The sequence below is a fragment of the Pholcus phalangioides genome, unplaced genomic scaffold (assembly GCF_987345545.1).
Source record: "Pholcus phalangioides strain wild (caught in Gottingen) unplaced genomic scaffold, Ppha-v1.0 ptg000015l_1, whole genome shotgun sequence".
NCBI lineage: Eukaryota > Metazoa > Arthropoda > Arachnida > Araneae > Pholcidae > Pholcus > Pholcus phalangioides.
Window position 1 is genome coordinate 1913043 of NW_028301608.1, and position 19934 is coordinate 1932976.

At 34.0% G+C, this 19934-nt stretch overlaps 1 protein-coding gene across 2 annotated transcripts in view; it reads left to right on the forward strand.

Moving 5' to 3' along the window:
• The window catches only part of LOC149075227 (5-taurinomethyluridine-[tRNA] synthase subunit MTO1, mitochondrial), an 81450-nt gene that overhangs the window by 21302 nt on the left and 40214 nt on the right, over nucleotides 1–19934 (forward strand). For both annotated transcript variants that reach the window (XM_089242516.1, XM_089242515.1), the window contains exons 4-6: nucleotides 5270–5325; nucleotides 15535–15709; nucleotides 17736–17912. In XM_089242516.1, the coding sequence (XP_089098642.1) occupies nucleotides 5270–5325; nucleotides 15535–15709; nucleotides 17736–17912 (408 nt within the window). The remainder of the gene's footprint in view (nucleotides 1–5269; nucleotides 5326–15534; nucleotides 15710–17735; nucleotides 17913–19934) is intronic.

Below are 19934 nucleotides of genomic sequence, written 5' to 3' on the forward strand. Positions count from 1 at the left end.
GACTGATGTTGTTTGAACTGTTGAAATGATGTGGTTGCGCAAAATACATTATACTGCTGGCCAAGTACAGCATCATCTACTTACACATTTTGCACTACTTGCACTTTCTTTTGTTTTGCCAAAGAAATTTCCATTGCTTCAGGAGTACCCATGTAAATTTTAAAGTGACTATTGTTGCTGCTTCTTTGTGAATGGAAAAAACAAAAACAATCCTTTGAGATAGTACACCACTACATCAAGATGTGTAATACAATCCTTATTCATGAATTTGCTAAAGATATAGAGCATCAGAATGTAGCCAATAGTTAGAAAATCTGGCAAGAATGAGAAATTTTGGCTTCTATACAAATACAAATACAACGCCACAACAGGCAAATTGCCCAACGAGGTGGCTGATCCCCGAGCCCCTACCTACTACTGCTACACCACACATGCAACCCCCCCCCCCGCGGAACCCCCAACGAATCGGTACGTGCGGGAATGTGCGTGTACGTGTAGTGCAACCTGACGTAAAGTTTGTTTTTGTGTAATGCTTGTTATGTGTAGTGCTGTCATCTGCCCCCAGTTTTACTAACTATGAGTGAAGTGTTATGGTTGAATGATTTACCGTTGTAGGACTGTTGCTCTCTGTGGCGAGACTTTTTAACGGGGAGATCGGCTCGCATTTGCGCCTTGAAGTTGGGAACCACAGAAAACCAACTTCAGCCGACCACCACTGTGGGGTTCGAACCCGGATCCTCGCATCACGAGTCCGGCACTATAACCACTCGACCACCACAGCGGCTATGTATAACTTTGAGCAACCAAGATACTTAATATAAAAAAAATTTATAATCAGGCCTCTTTTATAACATTGTTTTTGAAGAAAAAAAAAACTCTTATATCAATCCTACACTTCAATTGATCATCAAGATTTACCATCAGAATATACCCCAAGAATACAAAATGTGTAAGAATAAAACATATTGGCTAATAATGAACCAATATGATATTTTTCAAGTGAAAAAATTATATTTATGCCACTTTCATGTGATTTCTTGAAAAAAACCACTTGGTTAATACCAACATGGTTTAAACCAAACAACTCTGGGCCTGAGACTTCATTTTTTGAATATGTTTACATTGGATGAATGCAGGGTGGAAAATGGAAATTTTATTTTTGTAGCAGGAAAAATTATTTTCGTAGCAGCTAAAATTTTGTTTTTGTAGAAGCATTTATAAGTTTTGTAGCACTTAAAAATTTTGCCAGAAAATAAAATACACAGTTTTTATATAGAGATTTGCAGTAGTGTATGCAGGATTACTGTTTACTTCAAAAAAGTGTTATCTCAGCTCAGAAAAAGGGGGTGCCCCCCACAAAGTACAAAATACATAGAGATTTCCTCTAGAAGAAATAATAATTATTTTTTTAATTTTTAAATCATAAAAAATTTCGAGAGACTTCTTGATATTATGGTATTAAAGATTTTAGAAATAATTCGAAAATGAGTGTTTTTAGATTTAGCTTGTAGACCTGGTAATCACTAAAGAAGATACTTAAAACTCATTAGAAAAGTAATTATTTTCCTTGTTTTTGCAGCTGATGCAGGTCTAAGTTGCGCTTTTGTTCTCTTTAGTTTCAAACATTTTTAAACGTTTGATCTTGTTTCATTTACTAGAATTTACCTATTTCATATTTAAAATGATGTCTTTTTTTTGAGTTCGCTCTTGATCATTACCTCAGTTTGATTCAACATACTTTGAGATGACTTCTTTTCCTGAGTCATTCTTAGAATATTTATTTGAAATTCTCAGAAATTTAAATATAGTGATTAAAAAATATAAGACTTAAATTATTTTTAACTTAAACTCTATAGAAATAAAAACTATAATAATGATTAAACTATCAGATATTTATAATACGATGATTCTATTTTCACGAAAAATTCAATCCAAGTGCATCTGTTTTCATTATATATTTTTCACTAATTTGTGATTACTCCATGTGTATTTTATTTTTAAGCATCTTTAACAGATTTCCAGTCTCTCGTTTTGTTTCCAAGTTTTCTATTATTCATTTTCTACTATTCATTCTCTTGATATGCCATTTCCGTTTACATCATTCACGAGCATGTTTAGTGTTCAATGGAAAATGGTTTCTACATGAGCATTAATTAAAATTATTTTGTCTAGACCATGGTCGTGGTTGGTTTCAAAGGAACGAAAAGATAATTCATGTAAGTGTTGCGCTTGTTATGTGTTCAAGTGCTGCCATCTATCTTCCAAATCAAAAATAAGAATGTAAATGAAAATTTTTCCTCCAAATTTCAAACTATGGCTGTATTGGATGGAATAATTTTCAGAAACAATTGTAGTTTCTGTTTAATTTCATCTAACTGGAACACAACTCAAATATTTTTCAATAAATATGTGTAAGTTTATGAAATAAGTGAATATAAAGCCCAGGATAAGAGCTTCAATGACTAAACTGCCTATATTATCTCTCACCATATTACTCATGGCATATACAAATCTGTGAGTTTCCCCCCAGTTAATTTTACTCATGCTGCTTATGTGCCAGATAGGCACCAAAATGATGTCTTGCACAGATGAGAATTTGGTCTCAAGCTTTCCCTGCTCATTCACATGGTTGCACAGGAGCTATTATATATATTTTTAATAAAGGGACCCATGAAAAATTGTGACCTTGGTATGCATAGAAAATAATGACGTAGGCAAACCACATTCTTAGATGTGGAAGCCCCTATACCTGTTCGTATAACTGCTCTATCTCAAACAATGTGGCCTGAGTGGGATGACCGTTTAAAAAAAAGACAGGTCCAGGATGATTTATTTCATAGGTTTGTTAGATCATCTCGTGTTATATGATACAGACCAATGTTTCTCATAGTATTCTGATCTTGGAAGGGGCGATCACTGTCTTCTGAAACTGTGTCTGTTTTGGAATCAGCCATAAACTGTAGATCTCAATGCCCCGGTATGCAGAATATGATAATGTGACAAAAATGGTTACTGTAGCTGTGAGGGATACTAGCTTGTTACCTTATTATTTTCATTATCAGAGTGTCTACCAAATACCCAAAGAAAAGTTTTGTAACTTTTTTTTTACCTCTGCTTGTCTGCCTAAATAAGCTTTGTTGGAATCTTACATCAAATACCTTTCAAACAAACCAACCACAACCATGGTCTAGTGCATTTTAATTGATGCACAACTGGAAACCATTTTCCATTGAACACACTAAACATGCCAGAGAATGGCATAAAAGGAAATGACATATCTAAAGAATGAATAGTAGAAAATGAATAATAGAAAACTTGCAAGCAAAATGAGAGACTGAAAATCTGTTAATGATGCATGAAAATAAAATACATAGAGCAATCACAAATCAGTTAAAGATAAGGAATGAAAACAGATGTACTCGGATCGAATTTTTTGTAAAAATAAATTGGAGGAGTCGACTTTTTTTTAGAAAAAAATTGCTGGAAACAGCGATTGAAGTGTTTTTTTTGTTCAAGCTGATTCCATTTGTAGCCCAAAGAAAAAGAATTGCAGGGAGGAAAAATGTTATGGAAAAGTCAGCTTTTATTGTGATAACTTCAAAATTTCTTAAGGGAAAATTTTGTTTTTGGTGCAAGATGGTGCCGAATTGAAGAATTTTGGCATTTTTGTAACCAAATGTAGCGAATGAGGGAAAATTGTCAAAATTGTAGCAATTTGTAGCAATTGTAGCAGATTTCCACTCCTGTGATCGAAGTGTTCGAAATTTTCAACAGAATGGGTAGGATGGACCATAAATTATTAGTACACCATCAATCGACTGCTTTTACAAGGGGACACCAGTATCAATTCATAGAGGGCAATGCGAGGTTATGGTGTCGCAGGGAATTTTTAATGGGGTTGTTAATATACAAATTCATTATGTATTTTGTGAATGGAAATTCATATATATTACACACATATACAAATACAAAGCCACAACAGGCAAAATGCCCATTGAGGTGGCTGAGAAAAAGATGCCCATAACAAATATGGATGTCATATATTTCAAAAATGCAGCAACCCAATTAAAAATGCAGTTACAAACAATATATATACATGATATTCGTTCATGACAGCGTTCATTCTTCCGCTTTTTCGAGGCTTAGTTCGTCCTGGACTGGAGTATGCTGTAAGGTTTTGGAGACCATACCTACAGAGGGACATAGACTTGGTTGAAGGGGTGCAGAGAAGAGCTACGCGTGTCCTTATTGGCACACAGGGCTTGAGTTATGAAGAAAGACTTCATTTTTTGAATATGTTTACATTGGATGAACGCAGGTGTCGAGGAGATATGATCGAAGTGTTCAAAATTTTCAATGGGATGGATAGGATGGACCATGAACTTTTAGTACACCGCCAATCGACTGCTTTTACAAGGGGACACCAGTATCGATTGGTGAGGGACAATGCAAGGTTATGGTGTCGCAGGGAATTTTTCTCCAATAGGGTTGTTAATAAATGGAATAGCTTACCCCCGGAGGTAGTAAATTGTAACACAATTGACACGTTTAAAAAGAAATACGATAAACATGTTGGGGTAAATCGAGAAGCTATCCATTCTTAGAATAAGACAACCATAAGTATTCTTTATGGGCATTGTATAATATTTCATCATGTGTATATATTGTTTGTAATTTGTGTTAATTGCATTTTTAATTGGGTTGCTGTATTTTTGAAACATATGACAACCATATTTTTATGGGCATCTTTTTATCAGCCACCTCGTTGGGCATTTTGCCTGTTGTGGCGTTGTATTTGTATTTGTATTTGTATGATTAAATATTATATAATGCCCATAAAGAGTACTTATGGTTGTCTAATTCTAAGTATGGAATAGCTTACCCCTGGAGGTAGTAAATTCTAACACGATTGACACGTTAAAAAAAAATTACAATGAACATGTTGGGGTAAATCAAGAAACTATCCGTACTTAGAATTAGACAACCATTAGTGTTCTTTATGGGCCTTGCATAATATTTCATCATGTATATATATTGTTTGTAATTGAATTTTTAATGGGGTTGCTGTATTTTTGAAATGTATGATATCCATATTTATTATGGGCATCTTTTTCTCAACCACCTCATTGGGTAATTTGCCTGTTGTGGCATTGTATTTGTATATGTTTAACACATAAACATTTCAAAATATAAACATATCTTTCCTTTGTAAATTTGTGAGTGATGTTCTGCAAAACAATAATTATTTCATGGGGTTTTTTTCTGACAGACCAGTCTGGTATTCACTATAAAGTATTAAATAAAGCCAAAGGACCTGCTGTTTGGGTAAATATTAAGATGTATATATACCTTTTTTAGATCTTATAATTTTGGTAAACTTTCGCATCATGGGTATAACTTAAAAGCAGTAATTGTAGTATAGTAGTACACTTGCACTTCAATCATTTACATTAATCTTATGCTAAAGAGCAATCATATAAAATAAATCATTGCTTGATTCGTCCAAAGTAATGTAGTGGCTGGTGTTATAACACAAATTAAAATTAGGATATTATACTCATCTTGTGTAAATTGAATTGATTCTCACCTTTCTCATGGTTTATCCTTCATTTGGCCTATTTATTCATTGTCATTCGAGGTATTTTGAAAAAAATTTAATAATAATATAATACATGTTATACCATTCTCTTAATGATACATCTATATCTATAATGATAATCTGATACACAGGGTGAACTGCGACTTATCTGCGAAACAAAAGGGGGTGATAGACGAACCAACCCAAGTGAAACTTAAAACGCTACAACAATCCCTTTTTTCTATCTCTGTTTTTGAGTTATTGGGGATAATGTGTTATGGAAGAGAAATATGTCAAGTCACAAGGAAGCCAAATTCTGGAAGTTTCTGAAAAACAAGCACACATTGATAGACAAGAATGAATTCTACAAGTGTTCAAAATGTCAAGAATTTATGCACCCTGTATGCATTGGGGTGAACAAGTCTGCCTGCAGGAGAATTTCGAAACAGGGAAAAAAAGTAATTTTATGTGCAAAAAATGTGAAAATGAAACAGCGAAAAGTAAGAAAGATACTGATAAGTGAAACTGGATGGACAAATATGTAACAGAACTTCAAAAGGAGGTGAGAACGACTACTGAACAAGTAAGAGAAAAATTCTTCAGAGACAGCAAGACCTGGACAAAGAAATGAAAGAAATTATAAAATCGGTTGAATTTACCTCAAAATGCATAGACAATTTCACAGGGCAGATAGTTAAGGAAAACAAAGAAATTAAAATGGAAAACACAAGAAGCTGAAATCAGATATAGAAGGCTTAAAGTAACGTATGAATAAACTTGGGGCAAAGAGCCAGAGGAACAATATTGAGCTAAACGGAATACCGGAGATGTCAGATGAAAATGCAAATGAATTAATACAAGCGATAAAAACACAGTTGGGTATCCAGGAAACAGCAGAAATTGAAAATGCATACAGAGTTCCAACACGTAATGAAAATATACCACAACCAATCATCATCAGATTTAATAGCGAGAACTCAAAAAAAATCTGGTTACAAAAAGCCAAGAGTCGAGACAATCTTACAGCAGACAAGATAAATGAAGTTTTTCGAGACACCAAAATTTATGTAAATGAACACTTAACTATGGAAAAAAAAAATAGATTATTCTACCTCACAAGACCATGTAAAACGAGAATCAAATACAAGTTTGCCTGAAACGATTGGAAGGAAAGATTTCTGGAAGAATCTGGAAGGAAAGATTTTTCTCTGGAAAGACGATAACACAAAAGTAATTTGAGTACTAAATTAAGAACAATTAAATAAGTTAGAAGCAAATGCCAATGAACGAACGCCAGAACTTTGCCACTGGACTTATCCCGTTGCTGAGATCTCTTCCAGCCCACCTTCGTGGCAGAGTCTGGAACACTTTATTTTGTGTAAAAAAAGAAAAAAAAACATACACAATTTTTACAACATATTTTTCCCGGACAATTGGGTACTGTCGCGATTAACAAATTTTGTTGTGATTACAGACAAGATGGGGTTGGGAGTTGGAGAAAAGTTTGGAGGTTTCATTAAGATGGATGAAAATGTACACATATTAGGATGGAGGTATGTTTAAAAGCAATTGAGGGGGGCCTCCCCCCCCCCATTTCATCCCATCTGTTATCTTACAGTTGTCATATTATATACACAGGATATAAAAAAACAAATGAAATGAGAATCTTATCATGAAATATAAAATATCCATCGAGTCATCTCACTTAACACCTTGTTGGTGAGCAAATTGGTTTAATAACTTACGGACTAGAAGCCAGCATCAGTTTTATTGAGTTGAGTTCACTCACTCCGGTGGATTTGATGAAACAAAATAGAAATATTATGGGCGGAATATATACAATTAGGGACCACCTGTGCCATCTCGCTCAGCACCTTATTCAGTGAGCAACGTGAATACGACAATATGAGTACGCACGTGTGTTGTGGACATGAAATGCATGAAGAACTTGAATAGAGGGAAGAGAAATACACATATACACACATTTCTATACATATATATAACTGCCAGGTCGAGTCATCTCCTCTAACCCTATTTTGGTGAGCAATGTGAGTTTAAATGGAGGATTGTCTGAAGAGAGCCTTAGCTAAGGATCAGCTTTGGTTGTGGTGTTTTGGTTGACTCGCTCTGGCTGGTTATATTTAGAAGCAAATGCCAATATTTCCTAAGGAATTTTTCGAGAATCAAGATCAACAATCCCTGGAGGAAATCAGCGAAGTCAAGAAATTCATCAATCAATATGGAAAAACAGATAAATCATTAACATTTCTTGTATTGAACATTCAGTCTTTGCGAAAATGTTGACAACTTTTTAATATTTTTGAGAACGTTAAGCCAACCAATAGATATTATATGTTTAAGTGAAATATGGATTGAAGATGATGAAATATTCAACTACTATATTGCAGGCTTTGAACATACAAATGACCACCATTGTTATGTTAATTGTAGAACTTATAATAGATCAGGGGAGTAATAATGTATCAATAACAAAAATCAAATTTGTAAAGAAAAACCATTCAAAATTTGTCTCAGCTGAAGAATTATGTGTCAGACTCCCAGATTATGGTACTGATATATTATTATTATTATACAATTCACATTCTTATATCATTTTTTAAAGAACAACTAGAATTAAACATTAAAAAATTTAAACCAACAATACATTAATAGTTGGAGATATTAACATAAACTTATATAGCCTACATAAAGAAACTTCAAAATACCTTGGTATAATGACAATAAATTCATTTGTACCCCTTCATAATAGCAATGCAAGAGAGAAATTAATGAATCTAAAACATGTTTAGATCATGTTTTTTACAGAACATAAATAAACACTTCACAAAAATTTCTGGTGTACAAAACTCAAATAACAGACCATTATCCAGTAATAGGATTAATAAATTTAAAAAAAAAAACCAGGGGAAGAAAAAGATCAAGACAAACATTTAAATGTAATAAATTATAATAAATTCGAAGATTTTATTGCAAATATAAATTTGGTTGGTGTCCTAGAAGAGCAGTTCCCAACCAGGGATATGAGAGAGGCCATTAGGGGATGCACGAAAAGAAAATAGTAATGGCGGCCACCCAGCTAAAAAAAGAACAAAATAATTAAAAATATTAAAAAGAATTTTAAAAAGTAGGTACAGGTTGTTACTAATATTGTCAGTTTTAATATTGACCTCCCTATCAATAAAATCTTCGATGAAATAGGAGTTACATCCACTGGAAAGATCTATCTGCCCTCCTCCCGTCCGCACCCAACCTCCAATGAGGATTGGCGCTCTCATTTCTAGTGGCTGACTCTTCATCTGTATTTTAGATTTGATTTTTGATGCATGCTGGGCATGCATAAAAACAAAGAATAAATTAATTTGTGTTGTGTTTAACTTTTGTTATAGGTGTGTGCGTATTATTCCTACAATCTTTATATGTCAATTTTCCTACCAACTATTCACGCGATTTATGCTATGGATAAGTGGCTAAAAACTGCATCTGTGCGGAATCGGAAGTTGAGTGGATTTTGAATGGTTACAGACCTTGCATACCTGAGTGATATTTTCCACCAGATTAATAAACTCAATCTTTCACTTCAAAAAAAAAAATTGTAGCATTTTTCAAGTTGTCTACAAAATTGAATCTGAAAAAATTTTTGATTTCTGGACAAAGTGCATTAAAAAAAGGACAACATGAAGTGTTTGGAACACTTCACAATATCTTATCACAAGCAGATCTAAATTTACCAGTCGGTGATGAGATAACTGAGCACATGGAGGGATTAAAATCTTTGTTTGAAAAATATTAAATATTAAAAATAACTCAGAGACGAAAATGGATGATCGGTGAATACCTAATCCTTTCAAAGAAGAGTATTTTGAACTGTGGCTTCATTGTCGATTGCAGAAAAGGAGACATTGCTAGAGCTCGCATCAGATACCACTCTGAAGAATCTCTTCAATGGCAGAATAGTGAGCCTAGTTAGTTTTTTGGCTCGTTGCGGTGATGAATGCAGTGAATGTTCTAGAAGAGCCATAATGTGTTTGTTGCCATTTACTAGCACAGAGCTTGTTGAACACGCTTTCTCTTTATATACTTACATAAAAAAAATAAATGTAGAAGCAAACTGAATGCAGCTCCAAATTGTATTTATCCTCTTTTGAGCCTAATTTTTCAAAACTTCATAATTCAATACAGTTCCAAATATCACATTAATTTTTTTTTTCAATGTTTGTGCTAATTTGTTTAATATCTTAAAAAAAACTATAAAATTAAAAATTAGACCATTTAATTTAATTCAACATATACTTTTTTTTTAGAAGTTTTCGGAATCTGTAATGGGTGATTCCTGGAGGATTCAGGGGTTCAGTCAGGTACGCGGAAAGGAACCGAGCCAGCTGTTAACGCAGACTAAAAAAGTTGATAACCACTGTCCTAGAGGAAAGATGTATGGAAAATAAATGCAAACAATTCTTGGATATTGTATCATCAAATTCTAATCTCTGGACAAAACATGTTAAAAAGAAACCCAAAAAAAATCAGAAATAATTGGATCACTAAGGAAATAATAAATAGAATAAATTACAAGGAAAGATTGTGAAAAAAATGTAAAAAAACACCCAAATATTGTTTCATACGAATTGTCTATACTAAATAGATTCTTTTATAGTGAGTTAAAATATGCCATTGTACATCTCATTTATAAAACAGGAGAGACAGATAACTTATTGAATTACAAACCTATATTGATTCTTCCCATTTTTTCAAAAGTAATAGAAATATGTATGAAAAAACAGCTCAAAAGTTTCTTAAATTATCAGAACTATCTACCACCTAACCAGTATGGGCTTCAAAAAAGTAAAAATACAGAATTGGCCATTTTAGAACTAAGTAATTATTTTAACACATGGTGTTTAACTGTAATAAATATTCAATAACGGTTTTTCTGGATTTAAAAAGAGCTTTTAACTATGTGAATTTAATGATACTAACAGAGTAATTGTCATTAGCAGATACAAGAGGAAATATATTAAACTAGTTTAAAAAATATACTTTAATAGATAACAAGCAGTTAAAATAGGTGAAGAAATCAGTATATTTCTAGAAGAAAAAAAGGAGTACCCCGGGATCTGTTCTCGGGCCGATTTGGTTTCTTGCTTACATAAATGACATTCAAACTGAATATAAATGGTAAATTAATTTCTTTCTCAGACAACACAATACTGTATGTTGAAGATACCGTAATTACAAATTTACTATGAAGAAAATCGAAGAGGACCTATTCAAAATCAACACCTGGCTTAAGAAAAATAAACTTAAACTAAGTATACAAAAAACAAAATACATATGCTTAAAAAACAAAAAAATATAAATAATTTAACTAACATAAAAAATCAAAATTCACTATCACTATCCATGCCAATATATTTCACAATGTAACTGCCATGAAATATATATAAACTTTATAAAACATTTAACCAATTGGTACATTAACAAGGCTGTTGCATAATCCAATTAACTCTTTAATCTAATTTATATTGACCCACTAGAAGGACTTGTAGTCCCTTCGGGTCACAGAGTGTCTGTGTCATCGTAATGTCATTTTTTGTGGTTTTCTCAGTTGTTTTGATTGTATGTTTTATGTGTTGTGCTCAGTCCAATAAATAAAAAAAATAAAATAAAAATAAAAATACATTTGGAAAGAACATAAAAAAATCCCATAAAGTGGCATCATTTCCATCAGAATATCTGGGTTTAATGGTGAGCTACATGCGCTGAAAGATTGGTGAAATGGAAAATTGAATAGTCTCCAAAATCTGTAATGGTCAATTCCGCAAACACCCTTTTAGCTATAATGGATCAAATTTTCCAAACACTTGCCTATTCCACTAGCTTTTGAGAGAGTCTACAATGAACCATATCAGTGTTCTAGTTTGGAAGTAATTTAGCCTTTTCTTTGCAATACATCACTGAAATCTGCACTCATTAAAGTAAATATTCAATAAAAATTCAGAATTGGTGGTTACCAATTTCGGCGACTATTCAATTTTGCCAAAAAAATCCTATAAAGTTACACCATCTCTACCAGGATGTCTGGATTTAATGAGAAGATATGGTTTGTTGTTGGATCTTTCAAAAGCTGGTTGAATGGGCAAGTTTTTGGTAAATTTGACCGATTCTAGCTAGAATGGTGTTTGCATAATTGATGATTTCAGATTTTGGCGACAATTCAGTTTTGCACCTTGCAATCTTTCAGCGCTTGTCACTTGCCATTAAATCCAGATATTCTGAAAATGATATCTCCTAGGATTTTTTCTGCTCTTTCCAATTATGTGCTTAGTTTGAGTGTAGGTTTTAGAAACTTCACAAATTAGGTTTTTTAAGAGGATTCATTTCCCTTCCATAATTCATTATCCACCATGATGTGGTTAGAAAAAGTTTAGAGATAGAACAGGGTTGATGTAGCATTTTATGTTCCACTTGGGTTTGTCTATCACCCCCATTCCTTTGGCAGATTAGTCGCAGTTCACCCTGAATAATACTGCTACTACAGTCAGGACCGCAACTAGGGGGAGAAGGCGGGTCTTGTTCCCCGGGTGCTGGATCAGAGGGGGCGCAAATTTTATTCTCAAACCTCTCCTTCAACATTACAAAAGGGCGCCAAAATGCGCACTTGCCCTGGTTGACCAAAAATCTAGTTGCGGCCCTGACTACTGTCAACACTTGTTACAATGATATAACAACCATTAGGACAGGTCCCAAATATTTGTTTTTTTCCCATCATGTGTTTTTTACCCGATATAACAACGACTGATAAATGCAAAAAATTCAATCTATTACAACTACCAACCCAGCTTGGCCCCCCTCCCGCTCTATTTTTTTTTTCAAAAAAAAGAAAATGGATTAAATCCATCGTTAAGTGTGTTTGACTTTGACCTTTAATGCTTGGGAGAAAAAGGGTATGAAACATAGATGGTTTACAGATAAGGCGTCAATTCTATGGAAAACCTGTTGGTTAACTAGCGTCATCACTGGAAACGAATGTTTTGCTTTCTCACATGGTTGCTCACTGTCACTTCCCACATGATTGATTTTTTATTTTATTCTAAATTTCATTGCGTATTTTCTCAATAGGAGAATACACAGGCAAGTAAATTTATTAATGTATTTTGCTGCATGTAGTGAAAAATAAATGTAGGTCTTCACCATATACAGTATTTCTGTAAGAACAATGTTCATATTGTATTAAAAAAAATTTTTCCTAACCAGATACAGTTTCATTACAACATCATAACAAAATGAAGGAATTTTTTTATCACATCAACACAATATATAATTTTCCGGAGAAGTATTGCATATTGTGACTTTGAGATTACTTTTAAACTTTTGATGCAACGACCTCCCAATATAACATCAATTTTTCATGTAATGAAGGGAATCATTATAATGAGCGTCAACTATATTTGTTCCCAGGATATTTTCGGGAACATACACAGATAATGTATGAAAAATATTAATTTCATGAAGATAATGTACATTAGATTCTGTCTATAATTGTAAATCCCTTACGACTGTATTTTTTCTTCTTGCTTCATTATTGTTATCAAGATTTAACTGTATAGTGAAACTTCCCAACAACAGTCACTAAAATGACTATGAAAATGTGGTAGTTATTGGATGGTACCATTATTAAGAGGTTCAGTATTTCTGAAAAATAAACTAAAATTTTTGATTGCATTAAAAAGGATAGAGATCAAAATACTGTAATTAAGGTATTCAACTACTTTTATTGTCACTTTTCTTAAATGATACTGGAGTGAACTTAAATAACATTTTTTCACAGGAAGTGTCCCAAAATGGTGAAAACAATAATAAATGTTGGACTAACTATGTTGTTTTCTGTGAAAAAGTAATTTTTGTGTCAAATTTTAAGCAAAATTTGTGCAATATTCGAAATATGATTGCAAAAAATTCTGCAAATGGAATTTTTTCTTATTTTCACAGCACATTCATTTAGTAATGATGAAGATTATTCACCAAAATTTAAAGGATTGCATGATACGCTTATAACTTACACTCAAATCTGTTAATACGTGAAATTTCATCCTATATATTGTTTACAAAACACTGTAATTAAACAAATATGTGATAGATTTTAGATTTTGGTTCATAACTTCACCAATAAATAGTAAAATATCATATTAAAATTTTGTAATGATGCAATGAATAAATTTTTAAAATCATGTATAAAACTCAAGTAAAATGTCAAAAATAACATTCTTATAAAGCACGTTTTGAAAATGTGGTAGATGGATAGATAGCAGACTCACTTTTTACATTTAAACAGTAAAGTGTCAAATTTTTTAGTTCCAATTCTTTCGATTTTGCACTTAAACACTTCTGCACTATACAAACTCAGCTGTTTATCAAAGTGTTATTTATCTGTACAACCAATCTGTAGATTTTGGATAATGTTCTTCTACTTATGTCTTTCATATCTTTGATAACTTCATCTTTGAAGCTTAGAAAATTTACCCTTTGAACTTATCCTAATAAACAGATGAAGCTGACAGATATGAAATGCAATTGGTCTTATTAAAAAAAATGTGACTTTCTCATGAGCAAAAGGTACTGTAATTCTTGTCTCTACAGATGTTCATTATTCGAATGATCCAATCCATCCTTTCATGCATCTAGCTATTTTTGTTACTGAAAGAAAGAAACCATGTTATTTCAATTTTCTATGATGTTAAAGAAGATATTTATCTTGAGAATAAAACTTTGCTACACTTTTTTTGGTTCCATGTCCAAAATGGTCAGTGCTCAGAAAACCTTGTTAGGGGATTAACCTCAATGTATAAATCCTACAGGATACGTTCAGTTCCACAAAAGTTTGGCCAGTGTTCAAAGGTTACCATTATTTGGAGTTATTCATTGGATGTCACAGAAGGTTTTTCTGTTAAACCATGCTCACAAAGTTTCATTTCTCAACAAAGCAAACCAGTAAGAAAATCAAAATCAATTGTTAGTTTTCTCTTTTATTTGTTATTATCTGGTAAAGGGTTTTATTTATCTGAAGCTCACTTTCTTATGTAACTTGTAGTGCAAGGCTGAAATGGGAAAATTTTCTTTCGGAAATACACACACATTTACATATAATTCATTTTTTAATGATCGTAAAATATTACTTGGTGAAATGTAATCAAATTTGGCAATACTGAGAAATTTAATTTTCTGTATGCTATGCCGAAACTAATATTTGGAAAGAAAAGTGATTTGTCTCCTCTGAGAATCGAAGCCGGGTTCCCTTGCATACCGGGAAAGTGGTTTGATTCCCAGAGGAAACAAATCACTTTTCTTTCCAAATATTAGTTTCAGCATAACATCCAGAAAATTCAATTTCTCAGTATATTTTGGGCCAAAAATAAATACCATCTCTTAATACAAAATTTGAAAATGTTATTACTGTGTATCATTGGATTAAAGAATATTCTAATTCTCAAAAGTCAGCAATGAAAAAGGCAAATACACGGAAAAATACAAAATTCCTAGCAAGTAACCAATCAGAATGTAAGCTGATCTTTAGATGTTAGACTCTTACAGATATATTTTTTACATTGAGCAACCATGCAATAAGATTTGATAATCAACCCAATCTTCTCTAGGATTTCCATTCAGCATGATAGTGGTTATATTTTTTCTCTGAAGGTGGCATCTGTAGTGTGTCAAAATGCATAAAATAGAGAATTTTGTATTTTGCGTGTATTTGCCTTTTTCATTAGTAACTTCTGAGCGAAGGTTTATTTACTTTTTCCAATGTTTTAATGTAGATAAATATTAAAATTCTTATGGTTACTGAGATGTTCATTGAGATGTCATATCATTTAGCTGTCTTGTGATAATAAATGTAAATGATTATGAATGTGATTTTCTACTTTTCTTTCAATCAATAGGGTCTGCGAGCACAGATAGATAGAAATTTGTATAAAAAGCATCTCCAGAAAAAACTTTTTGATTTGCCAAATTTGCTCATTATGTCAGGATCTGTGGAAGACTTGATAGTTGAAAATGTTGCATCCGAAAATAACAATAATGGTTGTGCTTTCATCTGTAAAGGCATCATTCTGAGTAGGTTTTGACTATTCAAACTTAAAAATGGAAACATGCATTTCTGTTCAATAACCATACTAATGACTTGGGTTGCTCAAGATTGTGCTGGGATTTTTATCAATACATTGTCATGCTGTAAACTCAGATAGCTTGACTCTATTGTAAAAACAAACATTTACGAAAATGTTCTAAAACAATCGAACCAGAAAGAAATACGAAGGTTTTAACAACTGGCTGTTGCGAAGATATATTTTTGGAAAGAGAGAAAATTCAACTGCCCCTACGGGGAATCAAACCCACATCCTTTCACTTTCCGGGTGAACGCCCTAGACCACTAGACTACAGAGGCACAGAATCTCTCAATCTTTCCTTGGAGCTCGTGTACACTGAAAGGGACCGTACATGGACGGCCAGACCAGATTCAGCCCAAGCTCACAACTGCTGACGTTGCCACCAGATGGCGACTTATACAAGGATGACGTCATTCTCCGCTACCATACGAAGGTTTTAACAACTGGCTGTTGCGAAGATATATTTATAGGGCGTTCACCCGAAAAGTGAAAGGACGTGGGTTTGATTCCTCGCAGGGGCGGTTGAATTTTCTCTCTTTCCAAAAATATATCTTCGCAACAGCCAGTTGTTAAAACCTTCGTATGGTAGCAGAAAATGACGTCATCCTTGCAGAAAGAAATAGTTGTTCTTTTGATATTTCGGAGCTACAAAGGTGCCACCTTATCTGGTGTAGGGAAAAGTAGATGAATAGATTATTTATTCTCACAGGGGTGTGCACAGGATCGACCTTCAGGGAGGGTGCACAAGGAATTTCTTCCAGAGAAATTTTGAGTTACCAACCTTTTCATAAGTACTTAAAACAACATAAATTCATTAAAATAGTATGTAAAAGGTATTTTCTTTGAAATTTAAAAAAATTAAAATTTTGTTTTTCTTGTGGGGGGGGGGGTGTCACAAGTCTCCTATGCCCTCTCCCTTGCTTATGCTCCTGTACGTGCATACAGAGTGTATCTAAGAGCTGAAAAAATAGACACAGGCTAAATCTACACCAGCAATGCCACTTTTTTTGTTGCAAGTGGATATAGACATGCAGTAGGCTCTGCTTCTTCTGGTTCATTGATTTGATATTCAATACAACCAATCAGAAGAATCAGCACCTGATGGGCTGAAAAGCATAAACACACACTGCAATTATTGATCAGTTAGCTGTTGAAAAGTCTTGGATTTTCTGCTAAAATACAAATCTACATATTGAGCATCAAGTTGCGACACTTGATGCTGCCAACCGCTGGTGTTGGGGAAACATTGAATAAAATACTCTCATACCTAGGACTGCCTTCTGCCCAGAGAAATTTCCTTCTTATTGACAAAGGCCACAACCGAAAACCTTATCAAGTACTCATAAAATAGAATATCACATTTAAGTAAAATGCAATGTGCAATCATCAACATACACAGTGGCGTCGGAGCCAGGGGTGCTGTGGGTGCTCGAGCACTCACAGAATTGATTCAAAAATCGAAATTTCCTACATGAATCTCAAGACCGGCACCCACAGGTTCAAAACACTTCCGACGCCCCTGCACATACAACCAACTATAAATACATTAGATATATTAACATACCTATAAAATAAAGTTTCTAAGGTAATTTATGATTAACTATGTGTTGTAATATATTAATTTATTCGTATAATAATATTAGAAACCTGTATTTCATAGTTTTGCCAGTAACAATGTTGTCATCTTTACTTCAAAAAATGGAAGACAGATGGCAGCAGAACACAAAACAAGCACAACTCCCACACATGCACTCAGAACACACACTCTGGCAAGTAGTGATTCGTTAGAAATTCCGTAGAGAAATGTGTATGAGATGCATGTATGGGTGAGTAGAAGTAACAATGTTAATTTACTTTGTCATTTATTTTTGATAAAATACTATGAAAATTATTCTTTATTTTGCCTGTTGTGGCGTTGTATTTGTATTTGAAAACTTGTTCATTTATATTATCATTTTCTTGTTCTTCGTTAGGTGACAAAAGTTATATTCAAGGTAAGACTGTAATAATCACCACCGGAACTTTTCTTCGAGGTAAAATTAATATTGGCTTAGAATCGCATCCAGCTGGGCGAATGGGTGATGAACCTGCTATCGGTTTGGCAAAGACATTAGAAAGAATAGGTTTCAAATTAGGAAGATTAAAAACAGGTTTGTTATTGTTTGATTTTGTTTTTTACATTGTATGGGTCAGGGCTTGACAAATACCAGATAATAAGGCACCACTGGAACTAAAATGTTTGTATTGGTGCATAAAATTCACATATATGATTACTAAATTCAGGTGTGAGAACAATGCACAATTTTTTTAATTCATGTCTGCATATCCACCAATATAAGAGAGTCACTATACACAGTGTGCGTAAGTCTCGAAAAATTGAAAAAAAAAATACTTTGAGCAGTTTTTCTCTGGACAAAAACATGCTTTGCTCCTAACAAATTTGCCCAAGTTTGTCTTTGTCAAACATTGTCATACTCGTAGTTGTATTTGTTCATGTTTCATATAGATTTTGCGGAATAAGGTTAATAAGGTTTTTGATGATCAGTTTTATTTCCCTCATTTATTCCCCTCTATGGCAAATGAAGATAAAATACACTCATGTCCATAAATTAAGGATAATGCCAGCTCTGGCAAATAAAGGTTCAGAAACAAAACAAACGTTACTTATTCATAAAGCCCATTTATTAAACAAAAGATAAAGAACAAAAACGATGGTGTATGTATGATACCATTCATAAAAACTATGATTTTTGCTCCCTGGAGCAATTGTAAAAAATATCTCTTTTACAAAAACATGTATGGGTACATGGTTGGTATGATGGTTAATACATTGTATGTCTCCCATGCGATGAAATATAGTCCGTACAACGCCTAGGCATGCTGAGTATCAAATTATCGATCTGATCTTGGGGAAGATCACTCCCCTCAGCAAGCAATGCTCTCCGAAGTTCCGGTACACATGTAGGAGGTGGTTGACGGGCTGCAACTCGTCGGCCAAGCATGTCCCACACATGCTCTATTGGATTCAAGTCAGGTGAGAATGCTGGCCATTCCATACGGGTTATATCCTCAGATTCAAGGCATTCGTTTACGATGTTTGCTCGGTGAGGACGGGCGTTGTCATCCATAAACACAAATTCTGCGCCCATGGCACCCCTAAACAAACGTACACGTTGTTCCAGATTGATGTCCCGATAAATTTGGGCTTTCATGGTTCCGGTTTGAACATGCAGATCTGTTCTGGAACCCAGTATAATTCCACCCCAAACGAGCAATGTTGCACCACCGTAACGGTGTCGTTCAATGATGTTGTCTTGGTGGTAATGGGTACCTGGCGTTCTCCATATGAAAGTCAGACGTGAATCAGACTGCAAGCTAAACCTGGACTCGTCGGAAAACATCACACAAGCCCACTGTGACGATGTCCACATTGCATGTTCTCTACTTCAGGCTAATCGCTGCCGACAGTGAGTTGCCATGAGCGGAACACATCTGACAGGCCTGTGAGCATATAGACCAATATCTCCCAAACGTCTGTACACGGTTTGCCTTGAAACTGTGGTACCCGTGGCTACAGATAGCTGACGAGACAGGTCGGATGCTGTGCTCCGTCTGCTTCTTTTGACAGTTACTGCCAAATACCAGTCTTCATTTGGCGTTGTAACTCAGAGGCGACCTGTACTGTAACGTCTACTGACATTTCCGTTATCTTGGAATCGTTGCCAAAGCCTAGAGATGACACTTTGGGCAATTCCAAGCTCCTCGGATACTTCCATCTGAGTACGCCTACATTCCAGGCAGCCGATAATTCTATCACGTAAAAAATCATCCATGTGCGTCCTCTGTGTCATAACTATTCGCTTATGGCACTGAGCGCCTTACAGAACTCTTGTGAACAATTTTACTTTTTTGCCACCATTCCTTACATACCCCCCTTTTACACTCTCTTCATTGTGACGTACTATCGGCATCATCTGGTGGCTTCCTGAAATTTGCATATCATTCTTGCAGATGTGTGTGATAACTCTACAGGTGAAATTTTTACTTTAGATTTCGATTTCCGTGTGATTCTGAATTATCCTTAATTTATGGACATGAGTGTATACTATATCTTTGAAAGATTTTATAATTTATTTATAAAAAAATATCTCCCAATGTTTTCTAAGAAACAT